We start from the raw sequence: 16,760 nt of genomic DNA on the forward strand, positions 1-16,760 counted from the left end.
AAGAGAGGAAATCCTACTTACCACTTAACAACCTGAAGCAGGAGAATCAGAGCAGAACAGAACATAAAACAAACATTGAATCTTAAGCTTTCACTGAACATTTTCCACCGTCATCCTTACTCTGAAACAACATTTTATTTTCATAAATATATCATTAATTTACTTTTCCCTCGCAGTATAGCAGACGACTCTATACTCCTGTCATTTTGGCAGTGGATTAGAAAATGCTTCTCTTTAGGGTCTAGAACCAGACAAGAGATAGCATGAAATGAAAATTCGATGCATAAGACAGTCAAGAAGTGGACTAACACTTCACTGCATCTCATGTGAAAAGCAACTATACAGATGACAACTTTTAATTAATGATTTATGTAAAATCTCACCACTGCAATTAAAAAATGGAATATTTCACATGGAAGCAAACCAGTTACATTTTCAACAAAGAAGACAAGATGAAAGTGTAGTCCAGTCACACCTGATCATGCCAAAATTTGGGCACACTATTCCTTGTTTTTCTATCATTATATACAAGTCACCAAATAGAGTTATTAAACTATAGTGCCTTTCTATCTCTGGCAGTATTGGTGCTCATATGCCCTTCCCTTCCTCTAATCTACTAATCATCATAGCCCTCCAAATGTTGAAGGAAGATGGGGGGGAGGGGGGAGAGACCTGAGACGGAGTGCAATTTTTAACATGTAACTACTTAATGTGCAAACACAAGTGTCTTGCATATATCGAATCTGTGTTACCAGTCATAACAGAAAACAACTTAATAATCTTTGAATACCAGCAGGTAATTGAATGAATTAAGAATCTAAATTATATGCTTTCTTTATTGTAACCAGCAAGCCCACATTTAGGAGGACTGTTGAAGCAAAGCAGCTATGTGGTGTTGTCACCTCCCAGTCACTTGCAACAGAAACTGGGAACTGTAATATCCAATGTAGCATATCCTGACACAAAGTGAAACCAAGACAACAAAGGAAAGCTGAAGTTATGAGTACCAACTGCTGAAAAATAAAAAAACTAATGTCCACAGGTAACTAAGGGCCTTGATCACATACATACTAATGTCAATGTAGACTTGTTTCATCCTGTCTTGTTCTCTTGTCTGGTCATATAAAACCATATTTTTTAAATTATGATTAATTCAAATGCATATGGTGTGTGTCCAACAATCATCAGGCACATCTGATACATGAAAGATGATATAATTTTTGAAGGACACTTCTGATAAATGGCAACAGCCTAAATGAACAATGTATTATTCGCTAGCAGTACCCTCAAAAAGATACGACTTCAACTAACGAAGTCAATAGTTCTGTATAATAATATACACAATAGCTTTACTCTCCATTATGGAATTGCTACTTTAAGGAAGAAAATACACTGGTTCTGTTACACAAATCAGCTTCGCATAAAGTCTATTATGTAACAATATGATTCACTCAGCATCCATATTTTCTCTAGTGAAAACACTGAGGAACCACTTACATTAGGAACTTGAAACATAATTATTTTCATTTAAAAATGTGTGCACATATACAACATATAATTACAAATCACGAGTAATAGTTCACACTTGCTGCAGAACAGCTTGGCAATGTGCATTAATTATCAAAAATGCATGCATAATCTTCGGCAATATATCACTACAGTAATAAACTCAGTAATAACCTCAGGATTCTAATTTTCCAACATAAAACTCTGAAAATCTCTGAAAATGAATGATGACTGACAGCAGTGCGGAAAAACAAAAATTAATTTCACATTGGCAGTGTTTCTACCATTCTACTGCTTATAAGTGTGAGAAACGTAAAACACACTGGATAATATTTATAACAACCAAAAACTTCAAGTAAACCATGTTTCACTAATAACATACATGAAAGCAACTCTATGTTATCAGACCAACCTGAGACAGCATCATAATGAACATTAATTTACAGAAAAAAATCACATGTAATTGATTAACAGTAAGATATTAGCCCTGAAGTTATGGAAATGCAGCATCTAAGATTTTATTCAATTATTTCATATTTTACTCTAGTATACGTTCTGTGTGCAAAATTGTGCAGGATCTGAGAATAATGTAAATCAATATGGTTTTTATAACATTTTACATTAGCTTTACATTACCATTTACTTCTGTGACAAGCAAATATAGGTGCAGTCCAATGGCACTGATGCAGAAACCTTCGCCGGTGGATCACAAAATATGAACTTTCGCCATCACAATCAAGCAAATAATGGATAATAAAATTCTTAAAGCAAATTAGACTTTGAGCTTTACTGTTATGAATATTTTAATAAAATATTACTAAGTATTTCAGCAGTTGTAAAAATGAAAACAAATAATAACTCAAGCAGTCAACAGGTTAATATATTAGTTCAGTCTGTTTACATTTCACATGCCCACAATGTCTTACACAAGTTAATCTTATCTTACAATAGAAATTACAGCTCAAACTTTGGAAAATTTCATGTCTCAAACTCAGTCTCTGTTGCCACCACTTGTTCTCTAGAGTGAAATGAAACTTCTATGTCTGGAAGCACCAAATGATACTGACAGAACTTATACACAATACGTGACACACAATTAACGGTTTCCATAGAAACTATCACAAAAAACCTCACACATTTGTGCAGTCTGTGGTAGCTGATATGTGAACCAAAAATGTATTCTAATGAAAGTATAAACCTGTATTTTGCACAATACATTTAACAAATAACAGGCTATGAAGTTCACTGAAGAGAGAGAATGATTAACATTTTCTCAGAGTATGCACCTGCTATTACAATGAAAGAAATAACAAGAAGGAAGACACAGAATGGTGCCTGGCATATTGCTGCAAAAAACTAAATGGACTGCATAGACCAGAGTGCACCAGCAGACATAAAAAATATAACTGATATGCACTAGATGTTGCCAGAGATATTGCCATGTAACACACGTGAAAGTGCTACGTAGCTGGTGCGTGCTGCAATGTCGTACCAACCAATAGGGCCCACTTCGCAGTCAGCACACGCCAAGTACTTGACGCCAGAAACTGTATTTGAGAATCCCACATTTTCAAATGAATACATATCTTCAACAACCCAGTAGTCCTTTATCACTTCTTCTTCGGGGTTACTCGGCACTTCCGATTTCTGCTTCATGTGGGGCAACGGGAACTGTGGACAAGTGTTCAAAAGAAAACAGCAACTGAGCACAATTAGGTATTTTTCTACGACTGTCATATGTTACAATGAATTCAAATAATCTCTCTCACTAAATTCTGTGTGTGTGTGTGGGAGGGGGGGGGGAGGGGGGGGGGGGGCACTCTACTGCATAAAATTTTTTGAGTAGAATCATGCATTCTAATACTGTGTCATGTTGAGACTGCTCTATCATGCGACAACACAAAGAAAAACAAGAATAATTACTGCGCTAAATCTGCTGTACACATGGAAACAAATATTGGTGAAACAATGTGGTGGACATCTCTATGAACATTGTGCAGCAGGACAAAACTATGCAAGCTTAGTAATTTATTATGCCTGCTGAACAGAGAAATACTTCCTCCGCCAGGCAATGTAATGTTTAATAAGTTTTTCCTATTTTTTACTTTCTAAAACAACTGCTCTAAAAGCTCTGAAATCTACTGTTACTCGATGGCTTTACATTTTCAAATTTATCTGCCATACTCCACCATTCTCAGTTTTGGCATTTGATACACAGATGATGATGATGACGATGATGATGATGATGATGACGATGATGATGATGACGATGACGATGACGATGATGATGATGATTTGTTCCATAGAGAATTAACCAAGTAAAGATGATTTAATTCAGACAGATAATTACAAACCAGATGAAATCTGACCAGATGAACAAATTATCTTCTCAATCTGAACAAACTGCTCAACTACTTCTAAGTTCAAAGTTTTGAATCAGAAACAAATCCTTAAGACTGCAAGTAAATAGCTATGCTATGTGTTAAGGAAAGTCAGAATAGCATTGATAGGTACTATCATACCCTTGTTACGCAATTTTTCAATTCATTTCCCACCTATGGTAGCTGAAAGTGAACAACCAAAATGGAAGAATTTTGCAATGACATGAAAACGGAAGGGATTTGATGATAGCTTTATTGGCTACATAGGAAGCATTCAGCTTTAATATAGTAATGAAACCTGGGAAACTGTGGCAGCAAAAGGAGTAAGGAAGTAATTGGCCAAGTAAACCAACTATGATAGGCAACAAGAGGCATATCAATGAGCAGTGCATTTCGAAAGAGGTCCATCAGACTTTTGTACTAATCACCAATAGCCAGAAAGCTAAGATAAATCAGTCTGGTTCTAACTTGTATGCAATCACATTATCACTGGTCTTACCAATTATTGAACCAGTTTCATTTGAAAGAAAATAGAACATATTCACCACAGTATAGAATACTACTTGTTCCAGGCTATTGTGGCATCCAAATAAACTATTATCCTAATAACTTTTAAGATTTCGGACGCAAGAAATTACACTGCGGATAACATTTCAAGATTTACATTACTATTTTCAGTTCTCAAATCTTCCTTTGCTCAACAATTACTGTTCTTCATCAAGTGGTAGGGATGCTTGAACAGTCACTTAGGCCCACAATGAGCAACACCAGATTTCTTAGTCTAGTTCTAGCAGGCCAAGGCAGTGCAGTCTAAATTGGTGCAGGGAAACAGAATGACAGGTTAGATAACCGAGCATGAGACGAAAGGCAGATGTCTCTGTACTCTTATACAATCAGTAGGTATTAATTACATTGGAAGCTATGTTAACCTTTTTTTTAATAGGTCTGCATTACCACCCCTTTATTAGAACTGACATTCGTGTATGTCGGCACAGGTGAGATGTACCTCCATCTATCTGCCTTCATAGGAATACTTCACTCATTTTTAGTGGACAAATCAGTCTCTATACATATTGATTTCTTCTCCTTCACTTCGCTGTGTGCACACACACTGGACATCATCAGATATCCTGTTAATAACCATGAGCCTAACTCAGAACAGGCCTCTTCCCTGATATAACTTTTGGGATGGTTACTGAACATGGAGTCTAGTACAATGAGCAGGAATGAACTATATTATGATCCACACAAATCCAAGATCTATTTTCTGTGACACTGTGCATGATCTATTTTCTGTGACACTGAGCATGATCTATTTTCTGTGACACTGAGCATGATCTATTTTCTGTGACACTGAGCATGATCTATTTTCTGTGACACTGAGCATGAATGTAGCAGATTAACTGAACCTACCAACATTAGGTCCCATCCTGTACTCCAATTATGTGAAATGTGATTTCACATGTGTACAAACAGTAATCGAAAAGAACACTAACAACATTTTTTGTGTGTCTGTATTAGCTTCTAGGATGTAGACTGTGGTAACACACTGAAGTGTAATGTTACCGAAGGTCTAGGTGAGGCAGGAAGGTGACAGTTTGGTGGCAAGTTGACGAAGCCAACAAATATGAATACAAGATCTTAGGTGCGGTGACATACTGACCTGTAGCGTAGCCTGAGATCTATGTTAGGTTGGAAGGTGACATTTTTGTTGAGTGTTGGCGAAGTTAATCTAGCTGAGCTTACAATAACATATGACAAATCATACTGATCTCTTGCCACTCCTTTTTCACTTGTCCCATTAAGAATTCTCAGTTTACCAAAGTCACAGTAAGCCAAAAAAAAAGTAAGGAATAAAGATTAGGATTTAATGTCCCATTAACAACAAAGACCTTACTTACAGACAAGAGCACCATCTCAAACTATTGTCGGTGTATGCAGCACATGTTGGGTATGACACTGTTTTATGTTGAGTGAAGTTTGAAACTTAGCAGATTTTGCTGTGACATTTTCCTTTTCCTTATTCAGTCTCAAGATGACAGCCATACGGTAGGAACAAGTTATGTTGTGAAATGTTTATGATGTAACAGAATAAGTTCTCCTGGTTTCTGCAGAAGGAATACTTCCTTTCAAACTGGCATCACTGTGTCATGATCTGGATAAGCATTAACAAAGCTTCAGGTTACTTCTGGTAGTAATTTGGGACATAATCTCATAGCAATTCAACAAGGGAATTTGAATGTCTTGTTTTTCCCCTCACGAGAAAACATTCTAGTAAAGTCTTTCAAAAGCCAAATCCTCTCCAACTTGCATATATGGACTGTTTGCACCTTATTGCCACACATTCAGGTCTAGTTTAGTCTCCTGACAGAGAGTATAAGTGTGATCAGTTCAGACTTCAACTCAATATGACTTTATGAGCAGATGTAGGTGGAGGAAAACTTAACATGGGAGACACTGCAATGGTTAGATGATGCCTTTCAGAAACACAATGTGTAAGTATGTAAAGTTAGTAAATATGTCAAAGTCACTATACAGTCAGTCAGTGATCGCCCTGTCACTGAAACAAGAGAACACGAGGAAAGTCAAAATACTAAATTCAGTCTTCTGAAATTAGATGTATTGTATTATGGTTTGTCTTTGCAATAACATCATATCAAAATGTCATAATAACAAGGGGTTACAGATCAGAAAATCAACTAAAATTGCTCAATGGAGAAAAGACAATGGGAGTTCATGGGACACCTGTAAGTTTTATATAAATTATGCAAAACAACTTCCTCACCTAACAGCAGTTTACTGTAGGTCACTCGAGAAATGAAGCATTTCAAACAACTGAAAAAAAGGCATCCGTCAGTTTAGTTTCCAGGATGATCATCTGACAAGAGCATAACTACAGGCCAATATTACTGTTTTGGAACTATAGAACATGTTTAAACCTCCTCTGTAGGAATCAATGATGATGTCACAAATACTAACCTTGCGAAACACTCATTTGTTTTCTTTTATGAGACTTGATGCCAATGGTAAATCGTGATCATAGAAGAATTTATTGCACCACAATAGTTAGTCTTGATCTCAAAATAATTTTTATTGAGTACTAGTCTTTACTTCAAGAAATGAAACCCACAAGCAACAAAATTGTTTAGAGATCACGGTGATTATTATTCTGTAATAAATGTCAGTTTGCTACTTTCATCCATGAGGGCCAGAAGCCATACAGGCTGACTCTGAATTCCTTGACTCCAGAAGGTCGAGTGAACAAAACAGAGTTTGCAGAATATCAGACTAACTTCGTGAAATGATTGGAGGCTTCCAAGCATACAGAACTCAGCAAGTAATTCTTAATGAGGAGAACTCTTTGGCTGTGAGAGTAATTTTGAGCAAGCCCCAAGAGAGTTATACAGTCATTGCCATCTGTGATTTACATATATGATCTGGTGGATAACACTGGAAGCTCAAGAACATTGTTTGCTGATTGCTCTTGTACGTAGAGAGCCAACTTCACAAAATTTTAGCAAAATGCAAGAAAACTTGCACCGGGTTGACATTTAGTGAAGGAACTGTCATTTGACCAACCTAAATTTAACACACTGCATATATAGGCGGAAAGAGCCCCTATTGACTGATTTCAGAAACATCACAATAATTACTGAAAAGGCAGGTTGATTTAATGAAGGAATACTACATTCATTTAATTCATTTATGAAAGATGTACCTGACAACACCAATACTTGATTACAGTTTGTTCTATCAGGAACCAGTACCAGGCAGAATTAATAGCAATGACAGAAGATCCGTATTATAGTTGAAAATGTCTCCATGGGTTGATTTAGTAAGCAAGTGAGCGTCATGCAGATGCTCATCCAACTTCATGTAGATGCTGCAAGGGAGGCACGGCACATCACACAGGTTTACTCTTAATATGCCAAGAACCTATGTTCCAAAGAGAGTTGCAAAACATATTATCCCCTTCCATTTTGCAAAATGGCTATCATGCTAGTATACAAGGAATCTGTCCTCATATGGAGGCTTACCAACAGTTCTTCCCAATCACCATTCACGAATGCAACAGGAAAGTGTGGAGGTATCATGATCACACTAAAGTGTGAACTGCACTTATGGTGTTGTCGGCTCTTGTGTTGTGTACTGATGTTCACAATTCGATGATGTTGGTCACAGTCAGTCAAATGATAGTGTATGGTAGCCAATGAGAATCACTGAATATTAAGGTTTCTTTCAGCAGAAGATACAAATTGATTACATTTGTTTTCAATATGGGGAGCAACAGAATAACTTTCATTTTTCTGGTTGTAATGCATTTTAAGGTTGGTTACTGCTTTTCATATTTTATTTGTGACTGAAAATAACTACACGCGATGACAGACTAATCTGTTGCAAAGCCTGCAGCCTTGGTAAGCCTCCTGCCTTGGTTAGGTTGAAATGTGACAGCATGGTTGACAGTTGGCATAGCCAATGAATCTCCACACGAAAATATATAGCTGCCATAATAGACTGATGTGTAGCACAGCCCAAGATATACATTCACCGTCACACTTACCTACTTTTACGTCGTCTTTCCGATTTTGCCAAAAATTGTGACACTATAGTTAAAATATAACCCAGTAAAACAACATACCAGCTAACTTTATTTGTGAACCATAGGAAATTGCGAACAAGCTCTCCCATTGCCTCTCGACACGAGACTGACAACTTGTCAAATTCAGTTCCTATTGTTCAACATGCAAGTTATTACCAACATCGGCATGCACTGCAAGGGCTGTTGATACTGTAAGAGCACTTTTACCGATGATGGTGCCCACTTTGCATCGTAATAGGGCTTGCGGAGTGTAAATGTAAAGATAAATCTGATTTCATTTGCTACGAAGCTGGCAAATTAAGCCTGGCAGCACTCTTTAAAAATAACTTCTCATAATTTAGCTTTTTGATTTTCTGCCTGATGAGCTTGTCTATCTTGTGAATTGTTTGTCTGATAACTTTAAATTCTGAAGTGAGCCATCACATCTTTCACAATTGTTTTTGTGTAAAGAAACAGGCCATTTAATTTTCAGTTGCATTTGATCCTTGCATAGTAGAATTGATACAGATTAACATGTTTTGCCCTTTGAAAAGTCTACTAAAGTATGACCTATCACATATGAAGTTTCTCACTGAAGAATCCTCGGATTTTGTGCTGATTTTGCCCTGAAAGTCCTCATGCACATGCGGGACTTGCTTTCATTTATCAATTTCTGAAACTCTTCATAGAGGTCTTCTACCTTCTCATCAGAATCTGAGGATGCTAATGGCACTAGCCTGACGTTTTCAAACAAGTTCTTTTATTATAACAAAATGCTATGAAGTATCAAATCTGGTATACCACTGTCAATCTAAATAGGCCCACAATACAAGCAGCCAAAACTGTGACAGTTTTAGGTAATGTAATTTATTCCTATATTGTGTTCCATAGTGCCCATCAAGGAGGAAAAACTTTACAGATGTGGAACAAGTCAAGGTATACATTAAAACGAGATAACAGACATCACAAGAACTTAATTTGTACATAGCATTAACAATTGACTATAAATATACTGCTTAATGCTATTCACATTTACACCATCTTAATTTAATCACGTAAATGAGTAAGAATCCTGTTACTTTAAAAAAAGTTGCTTCTTCCCCAGTTTCATTACACAAGGTGTTCCAGCACCGCAGTTACAAGCTTTCGAGAGGAAGTACGCCTATAGGATGGAAAATCACATAGCAATGCATGGTTGGAAATGTTTTCCTGGCACGGTAGGGACTTCACAAAACCCAAGAAAGGAAGGACATAAACAGGTTGATAAAACATGTTTATTATGCCTCGTACAGCAGAAATCAATACATAAGAACAAAAATAGACAACAATCATCATCAAAGAAGGTTTTCGAAATTATGACATCCGACCATGATGCAGGCGTATGGAAGACGTGATGTCCTGGAAAATACAGGGCATGTCTCCGACTTCCCCAGCGGCTGCCACAATGTGTGCAAGGTCCTCTGCACTGTTGACGAGGCTTTTCAACCCAAGTGTCTTTACGTATACCCCAGAGGAAGCAGTCAAGGAAAGTGAAGTCTGGCGATCTCATTGGCCAATGCACCGGACCATCCCAGCCGATCCAATGTTCACAACACACCATATTCAGGTGGCGATGTGCATTAAGACTGACTGCAATGTGAGGGGGCCCCATCATGTTGAAACTATATGGCAGAACACATCGCAGTGTGTACGTGTGCCCCCTCGAATCGCTGGGGCAATACTTGCTGAAGAAAGATGAGATAAGTTGCACCTGGCAAATGTTGGAGCAACAAGTACAGCCCGACAAGGTGTTTCCTGACAGTGCCGATCCATGCATTAACTGAAAACTGTCTCTGGGCTGCACGGGCTCTTGTTGTATGTGGGTTCTCCTCCAACCACACACGGGTGTTATAGGGATTGAACTTTCCCTTCCACATGATGGTCACCTCACTGGTGAACAAAATCAGGGTTGGGAAGTGGAAGTCTGTTGTGCACATCTGTATATACCACTGCGCAAAGGACACTCGTGGAGCAAAATCATCTTTGTCCAGTAACTGCATGGCAGGTGCAGGGGGTTGTTCATGACTGATTGATTGATTAATTGAGAGGTTTTATGGGACCAAACAGCGAGGCCATCAGTCCCATGATTCCAAAGTTAGTCACAGAAGAAAGAGGGTCCGCTAAAAGTGGATGGATCCAGTCAGGGAAGTTAAATTATAAAATAATGAAATTAAAACACATACAGAATAAAGCATAAAAGGTGAGACCAAATCTAAAAGCTCAAAAAAAAGAAATGGGCAGTCGTTCCATGGGGGAGTGGTCATGGGGTCCCAGACCAAGAAAACGTGAAGAGAGGTCCCAACTACAACCACCCTGCCCCTGCCCCAAGAGTAAAGTAAAACCTTATATCCGGAAATGAAAACCACTTTCATGGAGGAAACTCAGGACCAGTTCAACCATCCATGAGACATCTGCTAATATTAAATTTAAGGAATCGAGAAAACTATGCTTAGCACGGAGGGCCAAAAGAAGGGGACAATATGTGGGATACTTCTTTTTTGTTATGGTTTTAGGGCGCAAAACTGCTACGGTCATTAGCGCCCAGTCTGTGACTTAGGAAAAGGTAAAAAAACGAAACTGGAAACCAGCAGCAATGGGAACGAAACTCAAAAAATTGGAGAAACTAGAAACAGAAGGAAAGCTTAAAAAACCACTATACAAGGGTTGTCCCCGAAAAGAGCTTCAAATGACTGACATCATCTCACTGGCACTAATAAACTCAAGAACGCGATTGGCTGAGCGTGCGTCATCTGCTAAAATGGAAGATATATCAGGCGACAGCTGTAGACGGGCGCGTAATGGAGTAAAATAGGGGCACTCAAGTAAAAGGTGTCTCACTGTCCACAGCTGAGAGCAGTGGGGGCAGAGTGGGGGAGGATCGCCACTTAAAAGATGTTGATGGCTAAAAAGACAGTGCCCTATCCGGAGTCTAGTTAAAATTACCTCCTCCCGACGACGAGTTCGGGAGGAAGAGTTCCAAGCACAGGGAAGAGCTTTCACGTCCCGCAATTTATTATTGGGAAGTGTCGACCAATGTGCATGCCATAAAAGAGCAACACGACAACATAAAACACTCCGCAGATCGGCAAAGGGAATCATGTGGATAGCTGGCTGAAGAAGAGAGATTGCAGCCTTGGCCGCTATATCGGCCGCCTCATTTCCACAGATACCAACGTTCCCTGGGATCCAGAGGAACGCCACATAGACGCCCCTCAAGTGGAGCAAGTGGAGGCAGACCTGAATCCAGTGGACCAGAGGGTGGACAGGGTAGAGAGCTTGGAGACTGAGGAGAGAGCTGAGAGAACCTGAACAGATAACACACTGTATCCGCTGATGGCGACGGATGTATTGGACAGCCTGGAGAACAGCGTAAAGCTCCGCAGTATAAACCGAACACTGGTCGGGAAGCCGAAATCGATTTGGGGTGTTGCCAACAATATAGGCACTCCCTACACCGAACGATGTTTTTGAGCCATCAGTGTAAATAAATGTGGCATCCCTCATTTGTGCGCATAGAGTAGCAAATGCCCGACGATAAACAAGTGAAGGGGTACCATCCTTGGGAAACTGACAAAGGTCTCAGAGCAGGCAGGTCTGGGACCGGAGCCTAGGCGGTGCTGTACCCAAAGTTGTCAAGAAAGTTTTAGGGAAGCGGAAGGAAAGAGAATGGAGCAGTTGACGGAAGCGGACTCCCGGTGGTAGTAGGGAGGAAGGGCGGCCTGCATACCCTAAATCCGAGGAGGTGTCGAAAAAAATGTCATGGGCCGGATTAGCAGGCTTGGAAGAGAGATGGCTAGCATAATGACTCAGAAGGACAGCTCGCCGATTGGACAGCGGAGGTTCAGCAGTCTCAGCATAAAGGCTTTCCACAGGGCTGGCGTAAAAAGCTCCAGACACGGAGGGTGTTGAGGGATCGCAGACAGCGAGCCAAAAGATAGGAAACGTGGGAGGACCAACACAGTTTCCTGCAAACATAAGACCCAAGAATTTAGTGATGTCTGAAAATGGAAGGTTGACAGGTCCTAGATGTAAGGAGGGTGGAAGAAACTCCTTACGTCGCCAAAAATTAACACAAACGGTCTTACTGGGAGAAAAATGGAAGCCGGTTTCGATGCTCCAAGAGTGGAGGCGATCGAGACATCCTTGAAGACGTCGTTCAAGAAGGCTGGTCCGTTGAGGGCTGTAGTAGATCGCAAAATCGTCCACAAAGAGGGAGCCCGAGACATCAGGAAGGAGACAATCCATAATCGGATTTATGGCAATGGCAAACAGTACAACACACAACACGGAGCCCTGGGGTACCCCGTTTTCTTGGGAGAAAGTACGGGAGAGAGTAGTGTTCACCCGCACTCTAAATGTGCGCTCTGCCATAAATTCGTGAAGAAAAAGGGGCAGCCGACCTCGAAAGCCCCAAGAGAACAGTGTGCGGAGGATGCCTGTCCTCCAACAGGTATCGTATGCTCTCTCCAGATCAAAAAATATTGCTACTGTTTGGCGTTTCCGGAGAAAATTGTTCATGATATAAGTGGAGAGAGCAACAAGATGGTCAACTGCAGAACGATGCTTTTGGAAACCGCATTGGGCAGGTGTTAAAAGACTGCGGGACTCCAGCCACCAAGCTAAACGGCAATTCACCATACGCTCCAAAACCTTACATACACTACTCGTGAGAGAAATGGGGCAATAGCTAGAGGGGAGATGTTTGTCCTTTCCAGGTTTCGGAACAGGAACGATGATAGCTTCCCGCCATCGTCTGGGAAAAGTACTGTCTGTCCAAATTCGATTATAAAGGTGAAGGAGGTAAAGCAGACTATGGTATGATAAATGCAGCAACATTTGGATGTGGATACCATCTGGTCCTGGGGCGGAGGAGCGAGAAGAAGAGAGTGCATGTTGGAGTTCCCGCATGGAGAAAACAGCATTGTAGCTTTCGCGATTTTGAGAGCAGAAAGCAAGAGGTCGCACTTCCGCTGCACGTTTCTTTGGGAGAAACGCTGGCAGGTAATTTGAAGAGCTCAAAATCTCAGCGAAGTGTTGACCCAATGTGTTAGAAATTGTGACGGGGTCCACTAATGTATCATGCGCGACAGTGAGCCCAGAGACGGGGGAGAAACTAGGCACGCCTGAGAACCGTCAAATCCGACTCCAAACTTCCGAGGAGGGAGTGAAAGTGTTAAATGAGCTAGTAAAGAATTTCCAGCTTTCCTTCTTGCTATCGCAGATGACGCGACGGCATCGCACTCGGAACTGCTTATAGCGGATACAGTTGTCCAAAGTAGGATGGTGGCGGAAAACGCGAAGAGCACGCCGCCGCTCACACGTATTGCGTCACGGCATGCCGCGTTCCACCAAGGAACTGGGGGGCGCCGGGTCAATGTGGAGGTGCGTTCCACAGCTGTAAGAATAACATCTGTAATATGTGTGACCTCATCGTCGACGCTAGGAAAGTGACGGTCATCGAATGTCGCTAGAGACGAAAAAAGTGTCCAATCGGCTTGGCCAAACTTCCAGCGTCGTGGGCGCATATATGGCTGTTGAGGCTGCAGTGTAAGGACACATGGAAGGTGGTCACTCGAGTGTGTATCATCAAGGGCGAACCATTCGAAGCACCGAGCTAGCGGAACAGTACCAACCGAAAGGTCCAAATGAGAGAAATTTGTCGTGGAGGCAGACAAAAATGTAGGGTCCCCAGTGTTGAGGCCATCTAGATCCGCTTGGTGGAAGACGTCTAGCAATAGTGAGCCACGTGGACAAGGATGTGGAGATCCCCAAAGCGGGTGGTGGGCACTGAAGTCCCCAACCAGCAAATAGGGGGGCGGAAGCTGACCAAGAAGATGAAGGAGATCAGCTCGTGCCATTGGTGTGGACGATGGAATGTATACAGTACAAAGAGAAAAGGTATATCCAGAAAGGGAAAGACGGACAGCGACAGCTTGGAAGGAAGTGTTTAAGGGGATTGGGTGATAATGGAGAGTATCATGGAGAAGAATCACGAGTCCTCCATGTGCTGGAGTGCCTTAAACAGAGGGGAGGTCAAATCGGACGGACTGAAAATGGGGGAGAACAAAGCGGTCATGGGGATGCAGATTTGTTTCCTGAAGACAGAAGACGACCGGCAAGTAGGATCGTAAGAGGATCGACAATTCATCCCAATTGGCTCGAAGGCCGCAGATATTCCAGTGGATAATGGACATAGGGTGAACAGAAAATGGAGGAATGTGACCAAGGTTGCCCTCAACTCAGCGACTGCTCAGAGCTTGCGACCGACAGCATGGAATGGCATTCAGCCGAAGGCAGAAGATCCTGATCCATAGGTTGTTCAGCAGCAGCTCCTGCCACCAGCGATCGGCCGGTTGATCGGTCGCCAGCAGTGCACCTTGGCGACACAGAAGATGGCCGAGGGAGATTACCGCCAGGTGGTGCTGTAGATGAGACACGCCTTGGTGGAGAAGGAGAGGACTGGGTTTCTTACTAGCCTTCTTGGAAACATGATGTTTAGATGAAGGAGGAACCGATGGTTGTGAAGATGGGGTATGTAAAAAATCTTCACGAGTATGCTCTTTTTTCGAAGTCTTGGTGTCTGACTTTTGGGTTCGAGATTTAGCAGAACCCGATGAAGGGAGGTTGAACGGGCGATCTTTGTGCTGGCCGATATGACGACTGTGGCACTAAAGGTAAGGTCACAAGTCTGCGTGGCCGCCTCTTTTGTTGGCCGAGGAGAGGCAAGGACAGTGCTGTATTTTCCTGTCTGAGGCACGGTGGGCTGAAGACTGGCGAATAATTTGCGAGCAGCAAAGGTCAACACCTTTTCCTTCACCCTGATTTCCTGAATGAGCTTTTCGTCTTTAAAAATGGGGCAATCTTGAGAGGAAGCTGTGTGGTCACCCATACAGTTAATGCAACGAGGGGATGGAGGTGGACAAGCACCCTCATGGGCATCCTTGCCACACATAACACATTTGGCCGGATTGGAACAGGACTGGCTGGTGTGATTGAGCCGCTGACACCAATAGCAACGCGTAGGGCTTGGGATGTAAGGGCGAACGGAAATTATCTCATAGCCTGCTTTGATTTTCGATGTGAGTTGAACTTTGTCAAATGTCAAGAAGACAGTACGGGTTGGAATGATGTTCGTGTCAACCCTTTTCATGACTCTACGAACTGCCGTTACGCCCTGGTCAGACAGGTAGTGTTGAATTTCCTCGTCGGACAATCCGTCGAGGGAGCATGTATAAACAACCCCATGTGACGAATTTAAAGTACGGTGCGGTTCCACCCGGACAGGAAAGGTGTGTAGCAGTGAAGTACGCAGCAATTTTTGTGCCTGGAGGGCACTGACTGTTTCTAACAACAAGGTGCCATTGCGTAATCTGGAACAAGACTTTACAGTACCTGCAATTGCGTCGACACCTTTCTCAATAATGAAAGGGTTGACCGTGGAGAAGTCGTGACCTTCGTCAGACCGAGAAACAACAAGGAACTGTGGCAACGATGGAAGGACTGTCTGTGGCTGAGACTCATTGAACTTACGCTTGTGAGCTGACATAGTAGAAGATGAGGAAACCATTGCGGAAGTATCTCCCATGATTACCGGCGTCTCCGATGGCGCGCTCCTCCCTTGTGGGGGCCCTCTCTGAGGGCACTCCCGCCTTAGGTGATTGTTCACACATCAGGTCACACCTCCCAACAAACGGACGGAGGGATCAATCGGCACTTTCGGAAGGTATCAGCTCGGGTAGTCACCCCTCCCTGGGCCTGGCCATTACCAGGGGGGACGTACGTGTCCTACCTGTCTACCCGGGGCGGGGAATTACGCGTTACCCCGTCCCCGGCTACACATGGAAATGCGTGGGTCAGCCTTCAGACACGCACAGGGAGGAAAAAAGAGAAAGGGTAAGGAAACAAGAGATGTCTCAAACGCCGCAGCGGAGAAAAAGGCAAAGAGAAGAGGTAAGGAAAAGAGAAGGACAAAGGAAGGACGAAGACATGCAAGCGGAGAAAGCAAAGAATTTGTTACAGTTTCGAGCGTCCGTCTCCGGACGTAGGCACAAAACATACTCTCAGAGGGGGAGAAAGGGAAGGAAAGAGGCTGAGGTGTGGGGAGGGGGGTGAAGAGGGGGGATGGGAAGGATGCGGAAAGGGAAAGTATGCAGCCCGGAAAGGAAGGAGGGCCACATAAGCTCGGGGTCCCGTACTCTCTACGCACGTATCCACAAAAGAGTTGTGGACCGTCTGGGGGGATGTGGGATACTGTC

The 16,760-nt window shown here is 42.2% G+C and overlaps 1 protein-coding gene across 1 annotated transcript in view; it reads right to left on the reverse strand.

The window, feature by feature from the left end:
• Positions 1-551: 551 nt before the first annotated feature.
• The window catches only part of LOC126092569 (guanine nucleotide exchange factor MSS4), a 57,468-nt gene continuing 41,259 nt past the window's right edge, over positions 552-16,760 (reverse strand). Inside the window, exon 3 of the mRNA XM_049908246.1 lies at positions 552-3,177. Coding sequence (XP_049764203.1) covers positions 2,923-3,177 — 255 coding nt within the window. The 3' untranslated portion in view covers positions 552-2,922. The remainder of the gene's footprint in view (positions 3,178-16,760) is intronic.

The sequence above is a fragment of the Schistocerca cancellata genome, chromosome 7 (genome assembly GCF_023864275.1).
Source record: "Schistocerca cancellata isolate TAMUIC-IGC-003103 chromosome 7, iqSchCanc2.1, whole genome shotgun sequence".
NCBI lineage: Eukaryota > Metazoa > Arthropoda > Insecta > Orthoptera > Acrididae > Schistocerca > Schistocerca cancellata.